This window comes from Protopterus annectens, chromosome 2.part1, assembly GCF_019279795.1.
Source record: "Protopterus annectens isolate FY-2018-M chromosome 2.part1, PAN1.0, whole genome shotgun sequence".
Lineage (NCBI taxonomy): Eukaryota > Metazoa > Chordata > Ceratodontiformes > Protopteridae > Protopterus > Protopterus annectens.
The window spans coordinates 1990394066-1990408470 of record NC_056729.1 but is presented as its reverse complement, the minus strand read 5'-3'; the positions used below and the strand labels follow the sequence as shown (position 1 = coordinate 1990408470).

Here is a 14405-nt window from a genome sequence, read left to right as displayed (position 1 = left end):
ACATACATAGATGTAAATAATCATTTGTCTATATATCACTGGGTTGCTTAACTGTTTCAATAAAAACAGAATGTGCTAATTTATTTTTGAAATTGTAAGTACTTTATTGATTTGATTGATCACTTCAGTAATAACAAATGATATCAAAGAAGCAGATATGTATTTGTCATTTCACATTTTAAGATAATTCATATATTAACAAAAATAATATTGTTTTCATTAAAGGTACAAAACTGCACTTAGAAATGTAAATGCAATGACATCACTTTTCATTTCTGAATTCATACGTTGAAGAACAGCAGCATGAGAGGTCATGACAAAGAATGTTTTACAAATAAAAACTGCATTTTGCAGCCACAAAAATCTGAAATTATCTTCCTCCTACAGTATGGCTCATTAACAGATTGCTCAGTAATTACTACACTCTGACACCATTAGAAAATCAGTTTCATCACTGTTAACATGTACTCATCATGTTTGTTTGAAGTTTATAACTTGTTAGAATGAAAAGCATGTTAATGATTAAAACATGTCCAGCTCTTTGCTATGCTTCTTGTTCTTGTCTTTAAATTAAGATTGCTTCTGAGATGTTCATTCTGTTTCATGTGTAGCATCAGCTTCTCCACTTTCGCTGTCGCATCCTGTTGTCACACACAGGCCTGGAGATCCCCTTTCACCAGGATAACCTCTCAAGCCAGGCTGTCCCATATGGCCTCTTGGGCCAGGAAGACCTGGTACTCCATCAAAAGCCAGACCTGGTCTACCACGCTCCCCTATTGCATGGAAGAGGAACAAAAACATAAAGAGAGTTATTAGTATAAATAAGTCATTCAGTTCTTCATTCTGCTGAATCTCAGATCAAAGTAGCTATTCTAACATAATGATACAGTACAACTTTCATTGGATTGTTAAATAAAAGTCTCCTTTTCAGCTGCCTGCAGCAAAATATACAAAACTAACTGAAAAACAAGTTATTAGTTATATCTGCTGAAAATGTGTAAATTATAACTATTCCCTTATATATGTCTTGGATTCTGGTCTCAAAAGTAAATGCATCATAATATGCTACAAATGGTCGCTTCAAAGAAATATTTATAAAGATAAGTAAGATGAATTATTGTTTTATTCTTCTGAAGGAATATGTGATATAATAAAGCAAACCTCTTACAGCCCATCATGTGAAATGATAAGCAAAGTCAAAAAAGATGATACTAAGGAAAGTCACTGGTTCTGGAAATATTTTTTGATGTAAACTATAAAAGAAATCAGTATGTAGTTGCCTTCCCTGAAAAAAGTACACGAGTACAATAAATCTCTAAAAGTAAACAACATATTTCCAACTAAAAGCCAGTCAGATGTGTGATAACCTTCATTTGGCAGTTATGTGCACAGCAGTATGAAACCAGAAGAATTATTTTATATTATTTTAGCGGAGTCAAGTCTGTATGCAAACTTGGAGCCAGTGGCGGACTAAGTGCATCTTGGTCCCCGGGCTGTTTTCAAACCCTGGGTACCGCTGTACATTTTTAGGACCATGCATCAATGCATGTGTTCTTTTGGAGTGACCATCCTGTTTGTTTTATGTTATAGCTCTTGCTTATCACAACAGCATTCATTAGAGTTGCTTTTTTAATTTACAGTTTTGAACATTCTTTTTCATTTAGCAGTGAAACAAAATGTATTAGTCAATAATGGCAAAAGTGCCCATTTTAGAACATTTTAACAGTAAAAGGCCACTCAAAATGCTGTCATTATAATCTATCAGTGTCTGTATTCATTAAATTATGGCCACTTTATTGACTGTGGTACATCGCATGTCTGATTGAGATAAAACAGCTACATTAAATATTTCAATTTGCTTTGCAAAATATACACTAGTCAGCAGGATCAGTCAGTTTTATACACAGATGGGGTAAATGTTTGGTCCCAGACGGGGTGATAGCTTAAATTTGGTGATGAAGTGTTAGTAAATAGGCCAGCATAATTCAGCTCTCTATCTACCTATTTGTTTAATATTAGCCCCCCAAAGTCATCTAATGTTAGGATTAAGACTTGGATTAGGATTATCATTAACACCAAAGGGCTTACTTGTCTGATGCAGACAGGATCAATGAATATATAGGATTATTCCAGCTTGATCCCAAATCAATAATCTAATCATATTCCTTAAAGTTATAATTAGTATTAGGCTAAGATGTGTGCTGTGCGGACTCTGAAGGGCAATACTATTTCAGAGGATATTATGTGAGAGAAGATACTGGTTTATTTCAGGCATATATCAAATAATCAGTCTAACCCAGCCACTGGGGATGTACAAGCCAGTGCATTCCTTCATGGCAGTCCCAAGCTCAGATAAATGGGGAGGGTTACATCAGGAAGGGCATCCACTGTAAAACTTTGCCAAATGACATATACGGATAACAATACAGATTTCCATACCAGATCAGCAGAGGCCCAGGTTAACAACAACTGCCACCAGTACTGTTAGCCAACAGGCTGTTGGTGGAAATTGAGCTACTGTTGGCCAAAGGAGAAGAAGAGGTGGAAAGCATTCCCGAAGGCAGGAAGAGAGGAGGAAGGTTAGGAGTGTGGAAGTGAGAGTAGGAACTTTGAATGTTGGCAGTATGACTGCTATATGGAGAGAGATAGCTGATATGATGGAGAGAAGGAAGGTTGCTATATTGTGCGTGCAAGAGACCAGATGGAAGGGGAGTAAGGGCAGGTGTATCAGAAGTGGGTTCAAATTGTTCTCTCATGGTGCAGATGGGAGGAGAAATGGCGGAGGGGTTATCCTGAAGGAACAGTATGCCAAGATTGTTTCAGAGGTGAAAAGAGAGTCAGACAGAGTGATGTTTTATGAAGCTGGAAATTGATGGTGTGATGATGAATGTTGTTAGTGCATATGCTCAGCAAGTTGGGTGTGCAATGGATGAGAAAGAAAAATTTGGAGTGAGTTGGATGCAGTGTTGGTGAATGTATCCAAGGGTGAGAGAGTGGTGATTGGAATGGATCTTCGTGGGCATGTTGGTGAAGTGAACAGAGGGGATGAGGAAGTGATGGGTAGGTATGGTGTTAAGGAAAGGAATGCAGAAGGTCAAATGGTAGTGGATTTTGTGAAAAGGATAGACATGGCTGTGACGAATACTTATTTTAACAAGAAGGAGGAGCATAGGGTGACGTACAAGAGTGGAGGAAAATGCATACAGTTGGATTATATCCTATGTAGGAGGGCCAGTCTGAAGGAGATTGGAGACTATAAAGTGGTGGTAGGGGAAAGTGTAGTTCGGCAGCATAGGATAGTGGTCTGTAGGATAATGGTGATCAAGAAGAGGAGGAGGAGTGTGAGGGCAGTGCCAAGGATCAAATGGTGGAAGTTGAAAACGGGTGATTGTGAGGTGGAGCTCAGGAAAGAGCAAAGACAGGCCCTGGGTGGCAGTGAAGAGTTAATGAATAGCTGTGTAACTGGTAAGGGAGAAAGCTAGAAAGGTACTTGGTGTGACATCTGGAGAGAGGAAGAAGGACAAGGAGACCTGGTGGTGGAATGAGGAAGTACAGGAGAGTATACAGAGAAAGAGGTTGGTGAAGAAGAAGTGGGATTGTCAGAGAGATGAAGAAAGTAGTCAGAAGTATAAGGAAATGAGGCATATGATGAAGAGAGAGGTGGTGAAGGCTAAGGGTAAGGAGTATGGAGAGCTGGATGAAAGGTTGGACCCTAAGTAGGGAGAAAAGAACCTGTACCACTTGGCTAGACAGAGGGACTGAGCTGGGAAAGATGTGCAGCAGGTAAGGGTGATAAAGGATAATGAGGGAAACATACTTACAGGAGAGGAGAGTGTGTTGAGCAGATGGAAAGAGTACTCTGAGGGGCTGATGAATGAAGAGAATGAGAGAGAAAGAAGGTTGGATGATGTAGGGATAGTGAATCAGCAAGTGCAAAGGATTAGAAAGGAGGAAGTAAGGACAGCTTTGTAGAGGATGAAAAATGGGAAGGCTGCTGGTCCAGACGACATACCTGTGGAAGCATGGATGTGTTTAGGAGAGATGACAGTGGCGTTTTTAACCAGATTGTTTAATGTGTTTAATGCAATCTTGGAAAGTGAAAGGATGCCTGAGGAGTGGAGAAGAAGTGTTCGATACCGATTTTTAAGAATAAGGGTGGTGTTCAGAGCTGTAGTAACTACAGAGGGATAAAATCAATCAGTCACAGCATGAAGTTATAGGAAAGAGTAGTGGAAGCTATGTTAAGAAGGGAGTTGATGATTAGCGATCAGCAGTATGGTTTCATGCCAGGAAAGACCACTACAGATGCAATGTTTGCTTTGAGGGTGTTGATGGAGAAGTATAGGGAAGGTCAGAAGGAGATGCATTGTGTCTTTGTGGGCTTAGAGAAAGCATATGATAGGGTGTCTAGAGAAGAGTTGTAGTATTGCATGAGGAAGTCAGGAGTAGCAGAGAAGTATGAAAGACTGGTACAGGATATGTACAAGGGTAGTGTGACAGTGTTGAGGTCTATGGTGGGAGTGATGGATGTGTTTAATGTGGAGGTGGGATTACATCAAGGATTAGCTCTGAGCCCTTTCTTATTTGCAGTGGTGATGGACAGGTTGACAGATGAGATCAGACATGAGTCCCTGTGGACTATGATGTTTGTGGATGACATTGTGAGCTGTAGTGAGAGTAAGGGACATGTTGAGGAGACCCTGGAGAGGTGGAGATATGCTCTAGAGTAGAGAAGAATGAAGGTCAGCAGGACTAAGACAGAATATATGTGTGTGAATGAGAGGGAGGATAGATGAATGGTGAGGATGCAGGGAGTAGAGTTAGCAAAGGTGGATACGTTTAAATACTTGGGATCAACAGTTCAGAGTAACGGTGAGTGTGGAAGAGAGGTGAAGAAGAGAGTACAGGTAGGGTGGAGTGGGTAGAGAAGAGTTTCAGGAGTGATTTATGACAGATGGGTACTAGTAAGAGTGAAAGGGGGGCTTACAAGACAGTAGTGAGACCAGCTATGTTATATGGGTTGGAGATGGTGGCATTGACAAAAAGGCAGGAGTCAGAGCTGAAGGTGGCAGAGTTAAAGATGTTAAGATTTGCATTGGGTGTGATGAGGATGGATGGGATTAGGAATCAGTATATTAGAGGGTCAGCTCAGGCTGGTTAGGAGTCAAAGCCAGAGAGGTGAAATTGTGCTGGTTTGGGCATGTGCTGAGGAAGGATGTTGGGTATATTGGCAGAAGATGCTATGGATGGAGCTTCCAGGTAACAGGAAAAGAAAAAGGCCTAAGATAAGGTTTATGGATGTAGTGAGAGAGGACATGCATGTGGTTGGTGTGACAGAGTAGGATGCAGAGGACAAGAAATAATGGAAACAGATGATCCACAGTGGCGACCCCTAACGGGAACAGCCAAAAAAAGAAGATCAAATACTCACTGTAAACATAGCCATTAAAGTTGGGAGGTGAGGGTTAGGGTGGGCTAAAGGTTAGACAGACATACAAATATTTAATTTGTTAGAAGTTCCATCAGCCCCATGCCACCAACCTGGTGATGTATTTGAGAAATATTACCATAAAATAAGTGCATGCCTACGATAAAGTGTTACATGTTGACACATACTTATTATTTTCATTCTTATTTTGTTACTGTAACAAATGTCATCCAAATACCTCCAGATGTCAGACTAATTTAGTTCTCTTCCTGTTTCTAACTCTGTGCATACGAGGAATACACAAATACACACTGTATTAAAAAGGAAATTACCTATTAAAGAAATACAGAAGAGCAGTAAAAAACAAAGAGGAAAAGAATTCAGTTCATGCTAGCCTTTATTTACTCCTTGCATGAAAACTCACCTGATGTTATAAGAAATTGCCATAAAACGAAATATAAATGTAAGAAAATAAAGAGGTATGTAAATGTCTCACATCTTGTTTATGAGTTAACGAAGAAGGTATGCAGAACTGTAACTTATAATTGAGACATGAATAGTGTAGCAGCTAATATGTTCTGCTGGGCTCCAACACACATTCACCTAAATAAAATGTGTTTTAATGTAAGGTTAGTCCTCTACTGTGATATGAATAGTACAGATTAACAATATATAGTAAAATAAGCCTTCAGAATTACAAGCAGGAGCTGATCCTTTTATATAGTACATAATATTTATTAGAAATATAGATACAGTTCAGATTTTTGAAGCACTTCTATTTGTTTAGTCTATTCCAGGGCAACATGCAGCATGTGTAGATGTTAGGTGTTTCTATGCTTTCTACCTATCATCCTCTCCAACTGATCCTCTGTTCTAAGGCTGGGGCTGGTGCAGAACCCAAGGGAGTCCATGGGTGAGGGGGTCATGCCTTTGAATGATTCCACCAGGGAATTTGTTTCACTTATAACCTAGTGCTTGGCATCCTCCCCTCCCCTATATTAGCCTGTTACATCCAAGGGCTAGTCCGTTCTATGGATGACACCTTCATGCAGGGAAATCCAAGACAAATGCTCTCCCCCATAGGATAGGTGCATCTGTCCCTCACTGCCAACTCCTCTGTTGCTGCAGCCATTAATTGAGCCCAGGTTGCCTGGCCCATAGTTAGGCCTTTATCCTTCTGTTCTGCTTATTATTGAAGTTCGTCATTTTCTGTTTGTATTGTGATATAATTCTTGGTGAGGGTAGAATGCTGCTCATTGCAAAGTTCATACCAGCCTGTGATACATGTTCCAAGAGGTCCATCAAATATTTCTTCATATAGTCCAGGGAGGTACACTTCAGGTCATTTACACCCACATGGACTATGGCTGAGTCACACTGGTACTTGTGATTGAGTGACCAGAGTGCCTGCATGATCTGGTGAATCCTGGCCCCTGACAGGCAACTGAGTGCAACCATCTCTTTATCTATCCTGGTGAGGGGGGCTTCCATGTGTCTCACAATGGAGTCTCCTATAACCAAGATGTTTGAATGTGTGGTGTTTTGCCTTGGGAGCTTGCTTGTGGAGACAATGTGATGTGTATTTTTATGTGTAGTGGTTGGTGTTGATTTGGTTTTGTTCACATGTGGTTTCTGAGGGCAGTGTATGGGAAGCCTCAGAGGTTTTGGTAAGTTACTTGTCAGTACCTTTGCATATGTGGGTTTACATGTTGAGACCTTATTTAGTGAGGGAAATGATGTGCCTGTGCTGACAATCTGTCTTTGTCATTTGATTTGTCAATATGTAAGAGTTGTGTCTCAATTTTTATAGTGTAACTATATCTCTCACATAATGTATTTGTTTCAAGATTAGTGGCTGTCAGTATACATGAGACAATTGTTACATTGCCTGAAGATGCCCATGTCCACCAGGTTGGCCACAGAGATAGCAGGAAAGTGTCTATCCATGGTTTCAGGTTTTTTACTATGGATTTAACCAGGGAAGAAGAGTGGGTAGATTTAACTGGACTGGGATGATAGCACTCATATGAAAAATGGGTGCTATACTCAGTGCAAACTGTAGCTATCCAACAAGGCAATGCTGCTCTGTGCGAAACTCAGATGCTCCTAGAGCAGCAGGGGGAATAGGGAAGGTTGCAGTGATAGTTGTTCTAAGGAAAATTTTAACTTGATAGTATTTGTGCCTATACAAGACACTGCTAACCACTGCTTCACGGAAAGCAGCCTAGCACAAACCCTAGGCTTATATGGAATCAGACATCATCGCCATCATAACCAGTGAGACTTGGTAGTACTGATGAAACTTCCATTTGTAACAAGTGTGTGCATGTGTGCGTGCAGGTACGCATGTGCACGCGTATGAGTGTATGTCTGTGTGTGTGTGTGTGTGTGTGTGTGTGTGTGTGTGTGTACTTTGTATTGTTTAGTTGTAGTGTTAGATAAAGGGTGTTTAGTATCCTAATATGTAGGTTAGGTGCAGGGATAAGGGTAGGGTCACAGTTAGCACATGAGTACCGTAATGCAGGGGGTGTGAGCCAAAGCTGTCAGTATTTAAAAACTTCTGTAAAGCTATGAATAAATTCAGATATTTTTCCAGTCAACATTTACCAGTTATTTAGGTATCTTTGCAAAATGCATCTCATTTGAACATCAGCAGTACATATTCTATACTTGGCTTGCTTATACCTGTTCTATTCTGGGTTATGGAGAGCTTTGAGTAGCCATGGTTTTCCCAGGTAAGCTGTATTACATATCAGTAGGCTATTGGTTATGATGTTATCTTAAATGAAATGTTGCAGTGAATATACACAATATACCCGAGTATCATGTATACTACTTGGGTTCTGTTGCACACATTGTAAATCCTGCCATGCTATAACATACTACCAGCATATTCACAGGGTAAAATATCTTTCCAATTTACAAAGGTCAGTGATGTGATCCACTTGCAACTTGTGCTGATGTGTCTGTAGTTAATTACTCCATTTATGCTAGGAAGTTCAGCATTGACACAAAATCTATTTGAACCCTATAGCAGGTCAACAGATGTATGTGGTATGTGCTGACTGTAGCATGTGGTATCACTGTGAGAGTGAGCCATTGACAGATTCCAGTGATATTCCTATGCTGTTCACCACAGGTCACTGGAATACTATTATTGTTTGATGTGTACATGGGTGTCACTAGCTTGTTGTCCACCTGTACTGGCCATCTCCTTGCCACATGTGCTACTACAGTGGCACAGTAAACCATTGAAAACTTGGATGAATATCACTGTATCCACATATTAAACATTATGTTTATTATCCCACCATCAGCAAAGGATTAATGTCTCCACTGATGTGCACCCTCTTCGAACTTTGATTGGGTACTGATATATCAGCAATATTTGCACTACAGATCATCAGCATCTCTGTATTAATGAATGGATTTATAACCTTGGCTCCAACTGGTTGTCACTATGGGCTGGCAGTAAAGGTACTCTGTGAATGAATACCACTGTTGTTCCTGTGTTGCCTGGTTGGAAGACTACAGCATCATTGATATTGTATCCAAATTGGTATACTATGATTTCACTGTCTCTGAAGTGATATATTGGTCCTGGATGCATATTCCACTGTGTTTATTATTTGGAGTTTCACCTTTCTCATTACGTCTACTACATACTTCACCTAATAAAGTCTGACTCTGAACTATGCACAGTGCTAGCACAATGTTAAGTACCAGTCAGTAAAAACTGTTGACTTTCAAATGTATTTACACTATGTGTAATACTTCGCACATTTTAGATGCCAAGAGAGGGCAGGCAACATAAAATCTAATAAATGTGCAAATAATGCATTTGACATTATTTAATTTACTTATTTCTTAATTGCATAAGTGAACAGGTTTATTTTGGTCCCTTAGACTGCAAGAGCAAGGCTCGATGCAAAATATTTATCTGTCTTTGTGTATATATATATATATATATATATATATATATATATATATATATATATATATATACATATATATACATATATATACATATATATATATATATATAGATATATATAGATATATATAGATATATACACAGACACACACACACGCACACACACACACACACACACACACACACACACACACACACACACACACACACACACACACACACACACACACACACACACACACACACACACACATATCCAGGTCACAAAGGCAAATGTAATACATTTGGGCAGTTTAGAGCAGCCAGCCAAACAGCATGTTTTCTCTTTCAAAGCTTGTAGACGTGTGGTGAATAAGGAAACAAAAGGCGTTCAAGGTCTGTACTGAATCCTGGACCCTGGAACTGTGAGGGAGAGAGCTGAACCATAATATGTTACATTTTTCCAAAAAAATATATAATTCAAAACAAATAGTATGCTATGTATTTAATCAAATGATTATGACATATATGGAAAAGTGAAATAAATTAAATAATTAAAATTCATTTTTTTGTTTAGCCCTAGAGACATTACAGGTAACTACAAGGCTAGATGCCATTATGGGCCATTTAAAGTCTAGCCAATTTATTTGAAAGGTAGAGATTTAAACCCTGCACCTTCAGTCTATGAAGCAAACACATTAATCATCATGCTAACCCCTAACACCCTGATTAATGGTTAAAATTTCAGTATGTATACAGCTCAGCCTTTGGGCTTACTTTTACTAATGCCCAGTTTTTACAATAATACCAGATGCTACAGCAGACAAAAACACCCTCCAAATGCACACAAGAGTTTTAAAAAGTAGCTGTTTTCTCTTATTACCCAATGGTACTCATTTCTGCTACTTATTCCTCTGTAGTCTCAATGCAGTGTAACTACTCCATGCCAGTCTGTGTTTTCTTCTGCCTTGTAACTTAGGGATTTCTTGTTACCCAGTTAGCATTTCTGTAACTAAACTAAACTGAGGCCTCTGGTATTATACATATATACATAGTGCACTGTGTTATGGCTTATGTTTTTGCCGATGAATTTAACAAGCATTGGCAGGTTTGAAGGAAGTTCAGTGAAGTTAATTAAATTTTCAGTCTGCAAACAATTGATAGCAGCTGTACTGCTACGTGTAAAGATAAGCATCTGGGAATCAAAACTCAGTTGAAGAGCATATAGTTAGAAAACAAAGCAGAAGCAGTAAAAAAGGAAAGGGACTGGTGAATGCTCATATCTGGTACTTAAATGTGATCCAGTAATATTAAACCACAATAAAGAAAGCTGATGGAATGAACGAGAGGCAGACTATGACAGCACAATAATGAAAGAGGAAGAGGAAGAGTTTTTGTTCAGATGGCCAAAGTACCTCGGGTGTCTCTGAAGTGTTCTTTAAATTTCCAGGAACCATATTTCAACAAATAGACCAAAAACACAGAGACTGTTTAGAAGACTGTAACATAAGTGAAACTGGTTCTCTGTAAAACCAATAAGATATGTACACTTCAGATAGATATTAAGACAGCAAAAGCAATATAGGGAAAACAGACACAAAAAATATTAAATAGCATTAATTTTAAATGTGCTTTGATTGCAATATCCTTATAATGTGTACTTAATAGTGAAAGTGATTGCAGATGCTGTGGGATTAACAAAGGTGTAATGCTTATTCCCATGTACCATGTCCGTACAGGTTTCAATGGAGATGGCAGACTAACGATGTACCATCCATCTGGGCAGCAGCAGATGGGTAGTGTTGAAGGTGGAAAATCACTTTTGATGTGACAACAGCGACAGCATCAAATTTATAGTGTGCAGAAGAAAGGCCCGACAGTCTACTTCTGTCTTCTGCCAAGAAAACTTGATGATGATGAAACAAAAATAAGTGACTTTTAGTGCTGGAAGATGGTCCTTTAAGTCGGAAGGCACTCACCATACTACTAGCGAAGAGCTGAAGGTCAGCCAGAGTATGCCCACTGTTTGTGAAGCTGACATATCAAAGCCATGAGGTCTTCTTGATGCTGCCGGACAGAAGAGGGAGATCAGAAGTTGCAAAGCTATTTTTAACGTAGGGACATGGAATGTACGAAGTATGAACCAAGGAAAATTGGAAATTGTTAAAGATCAGATGGAAAAAGCCAAAATCAATTTGTTAGGGATTAATGAACTCAGATGGACAGGACAGGGCCACATTCAATCAAATGAGCATTGCATCTGCTACTCTGGTCATGAAGCATACAGGAAAAATGGCGGGTCATTCACACTCAACAATAAGCTTTCAAAGACGGTACTAAAGCATAATGTTATCAGTGATAGAGTTATGTCAATCCGTCTACAGGGAAAGCCGATCAGTGTCATCTTGAGCCAAGTATATGCTCCAACGACAGACATGGAAGATAAGGATGTAGAATTCTTCTACAAACGACTTCAAAATGAAATAGATGAAATGCTAAAACAAGATCTACTAATTATCATGGGGGACTTCAATGCAAAATTAGGAAGCACATCTGAAGATGCAGTGGTTAGAAAGCATGGCATAGGCGAAAGAAATGAAGCCAGCGATAACTTAGTACAGGTTTGCAAAACCAACCATCTATCATGAATATGCATTTTCAACACCACAAGCATCGCCAGTACACATGGATATCTCCAAGTGGCATGCACTACATCAGCATAGGACAGAGATGGAAATCTGCAGTGTTGTTGGCAAGGACTAACCCAGGATTAGGGAAGCAACCAAAAGCTTTTGACATGCAAGATAAAGGTAAAGCTTCACAAGAAGATCATTAGAGACTTTCCAAAATATGATATTGAAAATATTCCACAAGACTATTGGATCAAATTAAATAACAGAGTTGCTGTTCCTGATACAGGAGATAGAGATCCTGAAGAGTTATGGAATGATATTAAACCCATAATTATTGACAAAGCTGAAAAAAACACTCCAGAAGAGAAAGAAAACCAAAAAAATCACATTGGATCTTGGAAGAAACTAGAAAAGTAGCAGAACAAAGAAGACAAGCAACATTTTCCGGTGATAGAGAAAAAGTATCACAAATGAATCGAGTTTCAATGTCAAATTTGGAAAGACAAGGAAGTATATTTCAAGGATATCTGTCAGAAAATTTAATTGAAGCCTGTAAACAGAAAAACAGACTAGCTTATCAGAATATTATGAGACTGCAGCAGAACTTCCAAACTCGATTGGGGATGCTTAAAGATGCCAGTGGAATGATATTGAACAATCCAGAAAGCAATAAAAAAAAGATGGAAGGAATATACAGAAAATTTATACAAAAAAGGTAATGTGGATAACATTAGGGAAATTGAACAGGAAATTGACATTGAGGAAGAACCAGATATTTTAAAAGAAGAAGTCATAGCAGCAATTAAAGCTTTATTGAAGAACAAGTCACCTGGCATCGATGGTATTTTAACTGAATTAATCAAAGGCTCATAAGGTGCTATCATGGCCATCACTCAACTGTGTCAACAGATTTGGAAGGGAAAAACATGGCCAACCATCTGGAGAAGATCACTGTTCATACCTATACTGAAGAAAGGTGATACTAAGGATTGTAACAGCTACAGAATGATTGCATTAACTCCACACGCCAGCAAAATACTGCTGAAAATAATAAAACGAAGGCTACAATGATACGTTGAGCAAGAACTTCCCAAAGTTCAGGCTGGTTTCGGTAAAAGTCGAAGAAGAAGAGACATTATTGCCAATGTTAGATGGATATTGGAAAAGAGCAAAAATACCAAAAGCCTGTATACTTTTGCTTTATCGACTTCATCAAAGCTTTTGACTGTGTGGATCATGATAAACTATAGAGAACTCTAGTGCAAATGGGAATACCCAAACATATAACTCAGCTGATAAAGAGCCTTTATAAAAATCAAGAAGCTGCAGTGGGAACTGGATATAGCAAACCTGACTGGTTTCTAATAAAATGTGATGTCAGGCAAGGATGCATCTTGTCACCTTACTTGTTTAATCTTTATGGTGAAGCCATCTTCAGAAAAGCAAATTTGGAAGAAGAGAGTTAGTTTTAAAGATGGTGGCTGAAATACAAACAACCTGCGCTTTGCAGATGACACAATGCTCATCACCAGCAGTAAAGAAAACAAGCTGTATCTGTTGAGGAAAGTCAAAGTTGAAAGTCATAACGAGATTAGAACTGAACATAAACAAGACAAAGATTATGAACACAGAAAATGACAAAGATTTTGAGCTTGAAGATGACAGAATAGAAGTTGTAAAGAATTTTAATCTCCTGGGGTCTTTTGTAAACATGGAAGTAACTGGGAGGGAAGAAATACTTCATGGAATAGCACGTGGTCGCTCTACAATGAAGACCGTCAGCAAAGTATTCAAAAGCATCGAAATAACACTCAAAATAAAGATCAGACTTGTCCACACACTCATTTTCTCAGTGGTCAATTATGGATGCGAAAGCTGGACACCACAGAAATGGGACAGAGAGATGACTGACTCATTTGAACTTTGGTGGTGGAGAAGGATTCTATGTGTGTCGTGGAGCACCAGAAGAACTAACAAATCAATAACAGATCAATCCAGCTATGTCACTCGAAGCCCAAATGATGAAGTTGTGATTGTCTTATTTTGGTCATACCGTAAGAAGAGAGAGATCACTGGAGAAGGACATTATGTTTGGGAAGATTGAATGAACCAGGCGAAGAGGGCAACTTGTAACCCAGATGGCCAGATACGTTGATGACAACCATAGGGATGATGCAGAAGTAGCTCACAGGACTAGCATGAAACTGAATTTTTTTTTGGATCTTTAATTCATCAAGTTGCTAGGACTTGAACCCTAGCTGATGGCACCTAGAAAGAGAATATTTATTCCAGCAAGCACAATCTACTACATGAAACATTTTGATGTATTTAACTGAAGAGAAAATTACAGTTAAAATGCAGTTCTACAGCTAGGGAAAACAAATTCAGTAATTACAGGTTCTGCAGCCTATCACCGTGAGTGTTTAGATAG

At 38.9% G+C, this 14405-nt stretch overlaps 1 protein-coding gene across 1 annotated transcript in view; it reads right to left on the bottom strand.

The window, feature by feature from the left end:
* Positions 1-439: 439 nt before the first annotated feature.
* LOC122795078 (collagen alpha-3(IX) chain-like) overlaps positions 440-14405 on the bottom strand; it is a 167433-nt gene continuing 153467 nt past the window's right edge. The window contains exon 7 of the mRNA XM_044063653.1: positions 440-773. Coding sequence (XP_043919588.1) covers positions 592-773 — 182 coding nt within the window. The 3' untranslated portion in view covers positions 440-591. The remainder of the gene's footprint in view (positions 774-14405) is intronic.